Source organism: Mastomys coucha, unplaced genomic scaffold (assembly GCF_008632895.1).
Source record: "Mastomys coucha isolate ucsf_1 unplaced genomic scaffold, UCSF_Mcou_1 pScaffold15, whole genome shotgun sequence".
In the NCBI taxonomy this organism is placed as follows: domain Eukaryota; kingdom Metazoa; phylum Chordata; class Mammalia; order Rodentia; family Muridae; genus Mastomys; species Mastomys coucha.
This window is the reverse complement of record NW_022196897.1, coordinates 56,706,996-56,721,059: the sequence shown is the minus strand read 5'-3', so window position 1 is coordinate 56,721,059 and position 14,064 is coordinate 56,706,996. Positions and strand designations below refer to the sequence as shown.

At 37.8% G+C, this 14,064-nt stretch overlaps 1 protein-coding gene and 1 long non-coding RNA gene across 3 annotated transcripts in view; one reads left to right on the top strand and one right to left on the bottom strand.

Moving 5' to 3' along the window:
- Positions 1–14,064, bottom strand: part of Ubr3 (ubiquitin protein ligase E3 component n-recognin 3) — a 140,578-nt gene that overhangs the window by 60,442 nt on the left and 66,072 nt on the right. Inside the window, exons 14-18 of one of the 2 annotated variants that reach the window (XM_031370551.1) lie at positions 13,323–13,464; positions 8,526–8,630; positions 7,116–7,289; positions 6,906–6,938; positions 4,707–5,167 (exon numbers count right to left, since the gene is read on the bottom strand). In XM_031370551.1, the coding sequence (XP_031226411.1) occupies positions 4,707–5,167; positions 6,906–6,938; positions 7,116–7,289; positions 8,526–8,630; positions 13,323–13,464 (915 nt within the window). The remainder of the gene's footprint in view (positions 1–4,706; positions 5,168–6,905; positions 6,939–7,115; positions 7,290–8,525; positions 8,631–13,322; positions 13,465–14,064) is intronic. The other variant, XM_031370552.1, reaches the window with a different exon arrangement.
- The window catches only part of LOC116090282, a 56,712-nt gene that overhangs the window by 8,922 nt on the left and 33,726 nt on the right, over positions 1–14,064 (top strand). The gene's annotated exons all lie outside the window — the stretch shown is intronic.

The window sequence follows — 14,064 nt, the reverse complement described above, 5'->3', positions numbered from 1 at the left end:
GTCTTTCTGTCTCTTCAGCCCCTAACACAAAGACATATTTTTTTCCAATTCTATTAACTAAGAGGACCTGAAAATAGCTACACTTCACTAGAAAAAGTACAAGAATTATAGTTTCTAAATCCCATTCTCTAGTAAAAGCAACCAGAACTCCATGGGAAATGGCTGGCTTCAAGTGTAAGATGAGCCTGGGAATACCTCTCTACCTACAGAAGGGTAGTATGTTCAATAAGTGAGACGAACCAATCAAAAAAAAAAAATGAAGATCTTAGCATTAAGGAACTCTTGGTGGCAAAACACAGAACATTTGATCATCAGAATGAATACTGAACACATCAGATAGATGATAACTCATAAAGTAAAACAGAAACTTCATGAGTGTATGACTATAAAATAGTCCCTTCGAAGTGATATAAAGAAAATTACAGAGTCTCAAATTATATACCAGTTACAAAGAGAGTAAGGTAAATGGACAGTGCAGCAGTCTGGCTGACAACCCCTAACCAGCAGTCAAGTGTAAACGCACTAACAGAGCAATAACCTGAAAGAAGCTGCATATCTCACTGATGTCCCAGCCAGGCAGCAGACAAACCCATGGTGAGAAAGTCTAAAATGCCACTGCTGGGGGCTGGAGAGATGGCTCAGCAGGTAAGAGCACCAACTGCTCTTCCGAAGGTCCTGAGTTCAAATCCCAGCAATCACATGGTGGCTCACGACCACCCATAATGAGATCTGACACCCTCTTCTGGTGTGTCTGAAGACAGCTACTTAATTATAATAATAAATAAATCTTTAAAATGCCACCACTGTCCTGACCCTTCAGAGGTTCCAAGGTCATAAAATAATAGAAAGATTGATAAAACTGTTCCACATTGAAAGAGACCAAAAAGATAACAATTCAGCTCAATAAGCAATTGTACACTAGATTTTTCTTTGATGAGAAACCTTGAACTATTTAAACATGAGATCTTATAATTTAATCAAATTTAAATACAAGGTTAACTCCTTAATTTTATAGAACTGGGGGGAGACAACACAGAATCTTATAGTTCTGCTCTGATTATATAAGGAAAAGCCTTTTCCTCTAGGAACTATATACTAAAGTGGAGGATACCACACCAGCAACCTACTCAGACCTCAGCAAGGTCCCTAAACCATTTCTCTACACTTAAGATTACTTTAAAATAAAGCTCGTAAAAATTAAAGTGTATCTTCAAAGAAAAACTGCTGTCACTAAGGAATATATATATATATAATATATATATATATACATATATATATAATATATATATATAAAAATGTATTATGTGGCTGCTTAAAGCACTCCAAGAGTAATGCAGAAATGTTTTGACAGACAGAAGCTCTGATCAATCCATGTGGGTGTGGTCTCTCTTTTTGCCACTGGGTAAGCACTGAAGATTCAGGACATTAAATTTCATTAATGTCACTGTGCATCTTACCTCTAAGCACATTATTTATCATAAGTCTAAATGCTGCTAAAAGAATATTCCAAGTAACAAATCTGAATATCAAACATAAGAGAATTTATGGTATAATTAAAATTCAAATGCATTTCCTGAGTACTCAGTAGTTAAAGAGTATTTGCTGTCCTTGCAGACGATCTGTGTTTAGTTCCCAACCCTCCACGTGGCAACTCACAAGCATCTGTAACTCCTGGGTCAGGGTGTGCAACACTGGCTTCTGGGCTCTACAGGTACCAGGCACACATATGGTAAACAGTCATGCATGCACTCATGCATATAAAATAAATTTTTTAATGTGTTAATCAGAGTTCTGTGAAACCAACTTTTTAACAAAATTCTACATTATTCCTTTTCTAAATTAGACACACATGTAAATAAGGACCATTAACAAATGATAAGTTCCAGTAGATTCAGTACATTTCAGAATTATTCCAGAGGTTGAGGACGCTGAAATAAATTATTAAAACTATCTAAGACTTCTATGCTGGCTAGCCTTATGTCAACTTAATACACAAACTACAATTATCTGAAAAGAGAGAAACTTAATAGAGAAAAACCCCTCTGCAAGCCCCCAACTGCATTTTCTTAATTAGCTGTTGATGGATAAGGGATGCATCACTATTGTGGTGATGCAATCCCTAGATTGGTGGGTTTGGGTTCTATACAAAAGCAGCCATGGAAAGCAAGCCAGTAAGTAGGACTCGGCCAAGGGTTCTGCGGGTTGTGCATCAGCTCCTGTCCCCAGGCTCCTGCCCTGTGTGAGTCCCTGTGCTGACCTCCTTTAGTGATGAGCAGCAGTGTGGAAGGGTTAGCCGACTAAACCCTTCCCTCCACACCTTGCTTTTGGCCACAGTGTTTTGCTGCAGCAAGAGAAACCCTAAGGCAACTCCCATTCACACTTTTATCTTCTTTCTATGGAATCAGTGTATTATGGAAAGGATGCAAGGTTTTTATAGGTGAGAACTCCCAATACTAATAGTTTATAAACTGTCTTTTGTTATTGCAAAACTTAATCCAAAACAGGAGAGACACAACACAACAAGGTTCAAACTCATTTCAATCCCTTAACTCTCCGCTATAGAATTAATTCCAAATGTTTATCAATGTCATCACTGCTGAAAGGAGTCTCCTTTGCTTGCGCTCTCTCTCTCCCTCTCTCCCTCCCTTCCCCCCCCCTCTCTGTGTGAGGAGGAAGGGAGGGGGTAGGAGGGAGGAGGGGGAGAGAGGGGAGGGGGAGAGAGAGGCAGAGACTTTTTATTTTTTTAATTTTCACTTTGTTGTAGTGCTGGGACTTAACTCCTGGGTCTTAGGCATGAGCCCTATCACTGAACTACGTCCCAATTCCTACAGCATTTCATTACAAGGACTTCTGTAGAAATGGTATCTAAACTATGTCTTCTAGTGTCATACCAGTAATTACAAAATATTAATAACCAAGTAAACTTTGATTCACTGCATGTTTACCTTCTTAAAACAGAACAGCCTAGTATGTAATCAGGAGAAAAAAAAACCTCCAATTTAAAGAAATTAGCAGACGTAAGTCAATTCATTTTCAATTTTCCATTTTATTTGTTAGATGCACTAAATTTAAATGCCATTTAATTACACATTGGTCCTTTAGAATTCCTATTCATAAAATATAATACTAAAAGAAAAAATAGGAATACTACTATTATTCAATCTATCCCTTTTGTGGGTCATTTGTGGCTTGCTTGTGCTTTTCACTTTGGTGTGTGCACATGTATGCAGGTGTGGGTGGCAGCATAGACTTGCTCTATCATTTGCACCTTATCCCCATGATACTGGGCACTCAATGGACCAGAAGCTCACTGTTTCCGCTAGATTGTCTGGTCAGTGAGCTCCACAGGCAGGCACAGCCATGCCCAGATTTGACAGTTGCAAGCTCTCTTGCAGCTCTCTGCCACCTCCACAGCCCTTGTGTACTTTCTTTGTCTCTAAAAACACTTTTCCTTACACAATCATATATGTGGCTAAAGTGGCTTCTCATACAGTTAGCACAGAGTGATCTCCTTCATAACTAGCAAATTAATTGGGACTGTCAAACTTATGTGAGCTCAGAACACCAAACAAGATTGACAGTTTTTCCTCTCTGTCCTCTTACATCATTGTTAAAGCCACCTGTACTTGTTAGTTTTAACTGTCAACTTTACCAAGCTTCCAGTCACCTGAGAAGAGAGCCTCAGTTCAGGGACTTCCCGAATCAACCGGCCTGGTGTGTGTGTGTGTGTGTGTGTGTGTGTGTGTGTGTGTGTGTGTGTGTGTGTGTGTGTGTGTATACATACTTATACATATATAAGAAAGCCAGATAAGTAGGAACCTGAGTAATGAGTCAACAAGGAGCTTTCCTCTGTGGTTTCTGTATTTCAGCCCCAGGGATCCGATATCCTGATAACCTCTTCTGACTTCCATATGTACCAAACATACATGTGCTGCACATACACACATGCAGGCAAAAATACATATAAACTGAAAAAAATCTAATTAAAAAATTTGAACTTTAAAATATTAGGAAACAAGTGTCAAAAAAATTTTTAGGAAACATTGCTTTCTCTATTAATTGACAATCATATAGTAATAAACACAATTAAGTACCAAAAATTCAAATAGTTGAATTTTTATTTTAAGAAATACTTAAGGGCTAGTGAGATAGCTAAGCAGGAAAGATACTTGTTATTAATATTAAGCTTGATGACCTGAGTTCAAATCCCAGGACCCACAAGCTGAAAAGACAGAACAACTTCCAAAAGTGGTCCTCTAACCTCTATATGCATACAGTGGCGGTATGTGCTAACATGCATACAAGCACATGTGCATGCACACACACAATAAATAATTTTTTTTAAAGAAATATCCAAAATACTTATATTTGTTATTTTAAAGTTAAGTTAAACCTTCTTTTAGAACAGTGAGAGAATTCTCAGGTACCTCAGCAGTAATAGTATCAGCAATGGTTCTGATGAAGCTCCCAACTTTCAATGGTAATTTTACACTGAGGTCAGCAATACCCATCTTTTTATTCATAAAGTACTCCGCATCCTACACACACAAACACTAGCTATGGCCAATCATTTACCTTACAAAGTAAGCAGCTGTGGCTGCTGTAACTGAAATAAACAGGTCATCAGCCCAGAATGACGGAAGAAGAGAAAACCCCAAATCATCAACTGTTCTATAAATATTAGAAACACTAAAAATAATAAATACCTTTCCTCCTTGTCCAGAGTTTTCTTCTCTGCTGCGGTGATTTTTTTGGGTGGAACAGGAGGGGTCACTTTTCTGCAGATCTCCTCAATGATGCGCTTGTTCATTCTGCTTTGCACTGCAGCTTTTAGCAAAATTCTTTCTACAGCAGTTAAACCATCTCCATGATTGTATTTTGGAATTTCTGGTTGTATTAAAACTTCTACGTCATCAAGCCATGGAGGATAATAAGAGTTTTGTTTTCCTGAGAGTTTGTGGTGAAGTTTTATTAGCAAAGACAATATGCTTTCCTTAATTTCCAAGATGGCTGTGGTTAATTGGGGAGATGAACCAGGAGCTGACCATTTGCTTGGAATCTTGGGCCGAACCACCTGATTTGCTTCACTGTTGCTTCGATTGATGATCTCTTGAAATTTCTTTCTACGTTCTGCTACTAAGCTGAAAACTTGAGCTGTACCAGAATTCTACAGTAAAAATAAGAAAGACAGAAAGATGAAGAAATTAATCAATAACCAATTCTAAAACTATATCACTGTATTTTTCCAAAGGGAATGCTTAAAGTTTTTTCTAAAGATCTCTCTAGCAGATAAATCCTCTTCCTTCGTTCCTTTCTCAAAAGATATAAGACCACTTTATGGGGACAGCAGAAAGGGACGGAGGTCACTGGCAGTCACCCTGTTACTGCCTGAGCCTATGTTCCACAGAAAACAAACAAAGCTTATGCTATATCTACAGCCACATTACAAAACAACAGAAAAGTTAAAAAATGAAATACATAATCTAAGCTTCTCAGTTTAAGGAAAGCTGCTGTATTACACACAACTCATCAAGAAACTGCACATACTCTATTAACTTCTGGAAGGATGCTACCACATAGAAAACATTTTCATTTTTTTAAGACAGTAAATATTAATTTCACTTTTAAGGAACTTCAAAGTTTGAAAATTAGCAAGATTACAAGTTTCAAAACTGAAATGTAAGGATAAATAAAATGTAAAGACTAAATTAATTTGCTTCACACTGCACATCACCGTATGTTATTTGAGTAGACATTTTTAGTCAAGTGTTCTCAATAATTTGTCTCCTAAACAGCCTTTTTTACTAAAGCAAACACATTAGGCCTCTTAGAAACCATCTTTTAATTAGAATATGAATCTGTTTAATGGATCTCATCTTTCTAAAATGAGCCCTAAAAAGTATGCATTTGTAAGTCAAATTACAGTATAAAATTTTAACATTCAATGTTTTTAAAATACTCTACATCATTAGAATCAAAAGAGCCTCTGATAGAGGTTCTAAGTTTTAATTAAAATCCTTTCCAGTGTTCACAACAAAAACATGTCAAACGTAAGAAATATTCTAACAAATAGACTTGACTACAAGAAATATCTAATTCAGCTCTCTCTATTCACATGATACCTAGTTTAAAGGAAATAAAACTACTTAATTTATCTGGCATGTCATCTCAATACTTTTCTTTTTTTTTTTTAATTTTATTTATTTTATCTACATGGGTGTTTTGACCACATATATGCCTGTGTATCACAGGCATGCCTGGTGCTTGGGACTGGAGTTAACAGACAGTTGTGAGCCACCATGTGGGTGTTGGGAATTGAACCCAGTTCCCCTGGAAGAGGTAACAGTGCTCTTCACTGCTGCGCCTTCTCTCCGGCTTCACTTCTCACTTTGTTTTAAAAATTAGTTAAGCATCATGCAAAGAGCTGGTTTTCACAATAAGTCCCAAAACACAACATACAAAATACAAGAAGTTATAGGCCTGTTTAATTAGTTAATTGCCACAGAAGCAAAAGAAAAAAAAATATTTTTAATGGGCATGCTGCCAGCAATTCCACTTATTTTGATTTAGGAAATAGTGAAGTCATTTTTAAGATGTTAGTAAGACAACTGCAATGCTAAGGTAAGTAGATCCAAATGGGCCGCCTGTAACTGGGCCAGAACACTTTAACACTAAAATGAAAAATGTGCTACTAACTACTCTGCATTTTTTGACCAATAACATAAATTTATTTAAAATTAAATATAAATAACTTTACTAAAAGTAAAAAAATACTAATTTCAAGAAACCTTTTCAATTTAATTATATTAATCACACACAAACACACACAAATACTTCAGTGGTTTTTTTTTCCTCATTTCCAATTAGCCATGTTGCTAGTTAATGCAAATACCATACACATCTACCTCTCTTTGAAGAACTTTAGGCCGTCGGGAATTCTAGCAGGTTGAAGGAAAAAGACTGGTTAAGGCAACAGTGCTCAGACATGTCAAAAAATAAATGACAATCTAAAGCTCCCCTAACAATGTTTTCTTCTGAATGCTATAGGTTATCTAAGCAATATCTCAGTATAATGTAAACCTTTCCCTTTTCATCTCCCTCATTTTTAAACTTACTTGTAAAGAGCCCAAACCATCGGAGCTCGTGCTGGCGAGGGAATCCCTTTTCAACTCCGGAGCAGTCTCTGGGACTCGTACTCTAACATAATTTATAAAGTGCCGCATGTTTGATACCAAGTTACTGCCAGGGAACCAACTGTCATGACAACGTTCTGGTCCACCCATTGATACCTAAGACATATGGAAATAAATGGATGAATGAATGACAGAAAAATAAGTGCTCACGTATGCATACACTCCCCAGAATCCATAATTTGTGTTCCCACCATAACACCAAGAATACATAAACAGCTTTCTTTTATTTTTTTTCATTTTAATGATAAATTTCAACAGTTTTATGCATAAAGTTGTGGGGAGCCATGAATCTTGAGAGGCATTCGCCATGGCAAGATGGTGCCTACTTCCGCTGTTAACTCCTAGTGGACAACTGTTTGCGCATGTGCATGGAGTGAAAAGGACGCCATGTCACGGCCCATCCCGGGGCGTTAGGTAGGGTAATGAGAGAACAGCCAATCATGAGCAGACACTCCACGCTGTGGGCAGATACTCCTCACTGTGGTGTATATAAGCAGTGCGGATTTTGGGCTCGACCCCTTTTTCCCTATGGATGGAGACAATAAAACGTTGCTGCAGAAGGAACCTAGTGTCCGCGTGTCTTCTTCCCGGCGAGAAGACCGCTCGGGCTACATAAAGTAACTCCATAAGTATCAAGGGAAGTTTCAAAGGACCATACTTAAGAATAAAGCTTATTCTTTATTTAAGAATAAAGCCTTTTTAGGCCAGAGAGTCTGCTCAGTGGGTACACTATCTTCAAGCCTTACAACATGAGTTAAATCCTCAGGTCCCATATGGTAGAAGGAAAGAAACTCCTGCGAGATGTCCTCTACCTAAACATGTGCATCATGGTGCACATCCACACACACTACATAAATTAATATATAGGACCTTCTTATCAGTTCTTCAGATTTAAGAATTAAAAATCTAAAAATAGGGACTGGAAAGATAGCTCAGTGGTTAAGAACACAGTCTGCTCCTCCAGAGGACTTTTTTCAATTCCCAGCACTCACTTGGCAGCTCACAAACATTTGTAACTCCAGTTCCAGGGAATCTGATGCCTACTTCTGGCCTCCAAAGGTATTGTATATAAATGCTGTACAGATAAGCATGCAGGCAAATGCCAATATAGATAAAAAGCAGTAGTGCACACATTTAGTCCCAGCACTCAAGAGGCAGAAAGGGGTGGATCTTTGAGTTTAAGCCCAGCCTGGAATAGAGTGAGTTCCACAGAACCGTATTAAAAAAAAAAAAAAAAAAAAAAAAAAAAAAAAAACCCAAACCAAACCATGGACTACAAAACTATACTTAGAAAGAACTACCCGAGACAGCTGTTTTAAGAGCAGTGCTTACCTCTTCCTCAGCATCACCCTCAGCAGAGTTCTCTAGGCCTAATTCAATCAGATACAACACCATGCACAGAACATGCTCCGACAGATTTTGATGATCCATCAGAATCTTTAAAAAAGTAAAAACAACTCATAGTTTGTACAAAATATATTTCATTTAAAGATCCAAAAACATTTTATTACAAACAATAATCATAATCAGGTAATTATCAGATATATAAATCTGATGGGCAGATAAAATCTTAGTGAAAAAGAAACTGAAACAAACTCTAGGTTTCCTTTGACAATTATATAGACCTTGATTTATTTTTTGTTTATGTGTATGGGGTGTGTGTGCACATGACTACAGATATTCACATAGATCACAGTCATATATTGAATCCCCCGGGGCTACAGTTGCAGATGGTTGTGAAATAAACAATGAATTTGCTAGAAACTGAACTCAGGTCCTCAGCAAGAACAGAATGGGCTCATAACCACTGAGCCATCTTTCCATCTCCTACATAGGAATATTATGCAGTATCTGCAAATAGAAGTTTGAAGACTTCCTAAAGAGTGTCATATTAAACAGTTCACAAGTCACTAATATAAATATAGCAGTCTTTAATAAAATAATTTAGCAAGATTACTTTACATCCTAATCTTGGACAAGAAGCCAAATTTAACAAGATCACTCATTTAAATGTAACTGCAGTTGGCTAACAGAACACAATATGAAATATTAATATTCATTGAGTCTGTCTTCAAAGTTCTGGGCCTCTAAATATTGTGTATCTATATAAGTACGTAAGCCAATGTGTGGTTTAAAGGGGGGAACAAGGAAAATTCTGTGAACTTCACCTTATACATAGATCCTACAAGTTAAACCTTACTCACCTTCTATAGGATTTCAGGGCCAGTGACCAGAAGATGCCTAAACTATTTCAGGAACAAGATGTGCACAGTAGCTTTCATTTGTTCTCATGTGACCAAATGGGGAAGGGGAGAAGAAAGGGTTCAGCAAGAGGTGGCCCAGTCAGCTTTGATGTTGATAATGGAAAAGATGTAAGTTCAGCTAAGCCTGACAGGAACAATCCAAATAAACAGATGAGGAAAAAACTAATTCTTTGTAACTAAAGATAGATGTTCACTGACTGATTTCCTAATATTTGACAAGGAGGAAGGAGGGCAGCTTCATTTTCTCTTGTAAAACCTCATTCTTAGAAAACTCCTCCATTGCTGGTGGGATTGCAAACTGGTACAACCACTCTAGAAATCAATCTGGAGGTTCCTCAGAAAACAGATCTACCTGAAGACCCAGCAATAGCACTCTTGGCAATACACCCAAAAGATGCCCCACCATGCCACAGAGGCACGTGTTCTACTATGTTCATAGAGGCCTTGTTTGTGGTAGTCAGAAGCTAGAAACAATCTAGATGTCCCCCACAAAAGAATGGATACAGAAACTGTGGTTCATTTATACAACTGAATACTTGTCAGCTATTAAGAATGAGGACATCCTGAGTTTTTCAGGCAAATGGATGGAACTGGAAAATATCCTGAGTGAGGTAACTCAGACCCAAAAGGACATGCATGGTATGTACTCACTAATAAGAAGATATTAGCAAAAAAAAAAAAGGTACAGAATGCCCAAGATACAGTCCACAGAACTCAAAAAGGTCAACAAGCTGAAGGGCCCAAGTGAGGATGCCTCAGTCCCACTTGGGAGGGGGAAGAAAGCAAGCACAAGGGGGGAAGGAGAGACCTAGGAGGGAAAGGGGTTGGGACATGATCTGGTACTGGATGGGGGCAAAAGGACTGAAATCCCTGAGGGCCAGCAGAAAGAATAGCAACAAGCAACCTTGAGGTACAAGGTTATGGGGTCCCTCCAGAATGTACCAGAGACTTGGGAAGTGAGAGACTCTCAGGAATCAAAGGGAGGGACCTTGGGTGAAATGCTCAACAGTAGGGAGAGGGAACTTATAGAGCCCACCTCCAGCAGGAAGACAGGACATCAAGTGACAGATGGGGTTGCCATCCCACAGTCAAAACTCTGAACCATAACTGTTCCTGTCTAAAAGAACTGAAGGGATGGAAAAGGAGAGAAGCCTGAGGAAAAGAAGGTCCAGTGACCGGCCCAAAGTGGGATCCAGCTCAAGGGGTGGCCCCAAGGTCTGACACTATTACTGAGGCTATGGAGCACTCACAAAAAGGGACCTAACATGATTGCACTCCAGAAGACCCAACAAGCAGCTGATATTTGCAACCAACCAATGGACAGAAGCTGCTGACCCCTGTGGTTGAATTAGGGGAAAACTAGAAGAAGCTGAGGAGAAGGCTGAACCTGTAGGAGGACCAGCAGTCTCAACTAACCTGGACCCCCAAGATCTCTCATATACTGGTCCAACAACCAGGCAGCATATACCAGCTGATATGAAGCCCCCAACACACATACAGTAGAGGACTGCCAGTTCTGGGTTTAGTCAGAGAAGATGCACCTAACCCTCAAGAGACTGGAAGCCCAGGGAGTTTAGAGGTGTAGTGGGGTGAGGGTGGGGAGGTAGGGACATCCTCATGGAGACAGGGAGGTGGCGAGGATGTATGGGATGGGGAACAGTCGGAGGGTGGGCGGGGAGGAGAAAAAAATCTGGAGTTTAAATTAAAAAATAAAGTAAAATAAAGGAAGGGGAAAAAAAGAAAGAAAAAAGAAGAAAGCTCTGTTTATATCTACTCTACCTGTAGTAACAATCTTTGGCCTTAGCTTTCCCATATCTAAAGGTGAAAAGGAGGCCCAGATTATTTGAGATTGGCTTCACTCTGAATCTGCCATTTGCTTAGAACAGAGCCTAGCAATTAGTGCCTAATACACAGTCAGCAGGTGGTACCAAGAGTGTGCCAATCAGAAAGAGCCCAAGGAGGAACCTGAAGTGGGAACCTCAGAGGTCCCAGTTTCTAACCAAGCACATTATGGAGGGAAGTGAGGCTCAAACCACCCTCAGCTGTCTAAGCATACAAATTTAAGTTAGAGAAATAAAAGCTAAAAATCCTGAACAAAGAAATAAAGCCATTTTCTGGGACCTGTCACCATGTTCTTTAGTATCACACATGGCAAGGAATGACAGCACCTTACTGCAAGAGCAACTTGACTTGACAGTGTTTGGCAGTTAGAGTATGGCAGAAAAGCTATTAAAAGCAAATTCAACATTTTAAAAAAAATTGGTCAAATGAGTCTTGAAACAACTAAAATACTGATCTCTCTGTCATCTCTGATAAAAACTCATCTAAATTAAGCAAGTTTTAAAAGTTGAAAAAATAACTTCAAAAAGATTCTCAGTAAGGCTTCCTTCATTTATCATGAATTATTACTATTGATCATTTGAAATAGTTACTAACCTCTAAATCTCCATGCTCACATTAAAAACTGAGATAACACAAAATTTACTGACACACTATAATGTCTGTGGTTTGCATTCAGTAACAGAAGGAAGTCTGGCTCTGGGAAATACTACAAAATCAACACAAACTGTTTTCCAATATAAAAGTAATCTACATATTTTAATGGGGAAAGAAGCATTTTAAATCATTTTTTCTGAATAATCCTTTTGATAAATGATAAAAATAAATCTTTCAAGGCATTTTTTAAAAGTACTAATCTTAAAAAAATCTTAGCCCAAAATAACTTCTAGTTTTTCTAATGGCCATGGGTGATGTTGAAAAGAAGTGTATAGATATCTGAAAGCACTATGTCATCATGTGGTGAACAAAAGCACTGACCCAATTAATGCATGCTTTCTTAAGCCATAAAAAAAACCTTATAGTCAATAGAGATTTACATACAGAATATACTTAGTTTTCTTTTTTAATTTTTCAAATGAAAAAGAAAAACTATACATTTTCCTTATTTCTTATTATGTAACACTTATCCCTATTATTTTATAGATGTTTATTTATACAAGCAATATATTGCAGCTATAATTATCTTTCACCTCTTATATAGTTTAGGTCATTAACAATACCAGAGTCTACATACATATTGCTTATATGTGCAATGAGTGTGTGTACAAACGTATACACACACTCTCTCTTTATATTTCATGCAACTTTTAGAACACAATAAGTTGGCTTTGTGAGAGAATACACCCAAATTGAAACAGATTCTAGGTAATAGAAAAATAAAGGATGTTTCAAGTGTCTAAAGAATCCACATCCAGTGGACTCGGTGGTGGTGCACGCCTTTAACCCCACCCAGCACTTGGGAGGCAAAGGCAGGTGGATTTCTGAGTTCAAGGCCAGCCTGGTCTACAAAGTTGAGTTCCAGGACAGCCAGGGTTAGACAGAGAAACCCTGTCTCAAAAGAGAGTTTAAAAAAATCCACATTCAAATCCTTCTTTGTCAAATTCCTAAGAGGTAAAAGGCAGAGAAAACCATTCTAAAGTAAGGGCACTGATTCACACAGTGCCATGTACTTTGGTCAAGCAGCAAGACTGACAGGCTACTTGCTCCCTAATTTTTCCTTGACATAGATCCTTTAGCCACAACACCTCTCACTTTACAGAAGCCATAACAAATACCCCAATCTGAAGTATTTGTCTGAAGCTGAAGAACAAACATTTCTCCACAAAGAAATACAACTGCTTCCTAATTTTTCAATTTGAAATTCAAATACATATGATTATAAAATTAATCCTCACATATTAAAAAATTTATAAACATTCTTTATATTATGAGTGATACCTTCATATAAAAGTCATTTAGTTCTTTGATTTGAAAATCACAAAAATACACTGTAATCTAAGTCATTCTCATCAAATGACGGCTCTACCTTGTAAAGCAGAGTGAAGAGCACAATGTGTAGAGTTTTACAATGCAGAAGTCTCACGAGACCTTTATAGCTGGGATGGAGTGGTGTTCTGTTCTTATATGGAGGCCAGGGATTGCCAGGGAATTTTCCACTCTGTTTTAAACTGTAAAAATAAAACAAAATCATATTTATATGATAGACTCATAAACTGGTTTAAACAGTAATTTACAGGCATCAATTTTATTTTATGTTTTTTATATATTATGAAGTATTCATAAATGCTTTAAAAAAGCCAAACAGGTATTTATTCACTACATAATACATATTACTTTTCCTTTACTATTGGATAAAAGTTAGTTTAAAAAAGCTAGACCCAGCTGGGTGGTGGTGGCGCATGCCTTTAAACCCAGCACTTGGGAGGCAGAGGCAGGCAGATTTCTGAGATCGAGGCAGCCTGATTTACAGAGTGAGTTCCAGGACAGCCAGGGCTATACAGAGAAACTCTGTCTCAACCCTCCCCCCCTAAAAAAACTAGACCCAAAAGTTGAAAAATTAATGTTAAAATGGTAACAAAAAATAAAATAAATGAAAATAATACGTAATAAAAATGTTTAGCAAAGTGATTTTCTATTCTAACCCTTGACAAAATCAGTAATCAAAAATGTCCCTACTACTAATGGCTAGAAAGCAGGCTGGAAAGTCTTTAATTTCTTTCTTTATTCTTTCCTTGACCAGATTATCATTGAGTAGAGTGTTGTTAAGC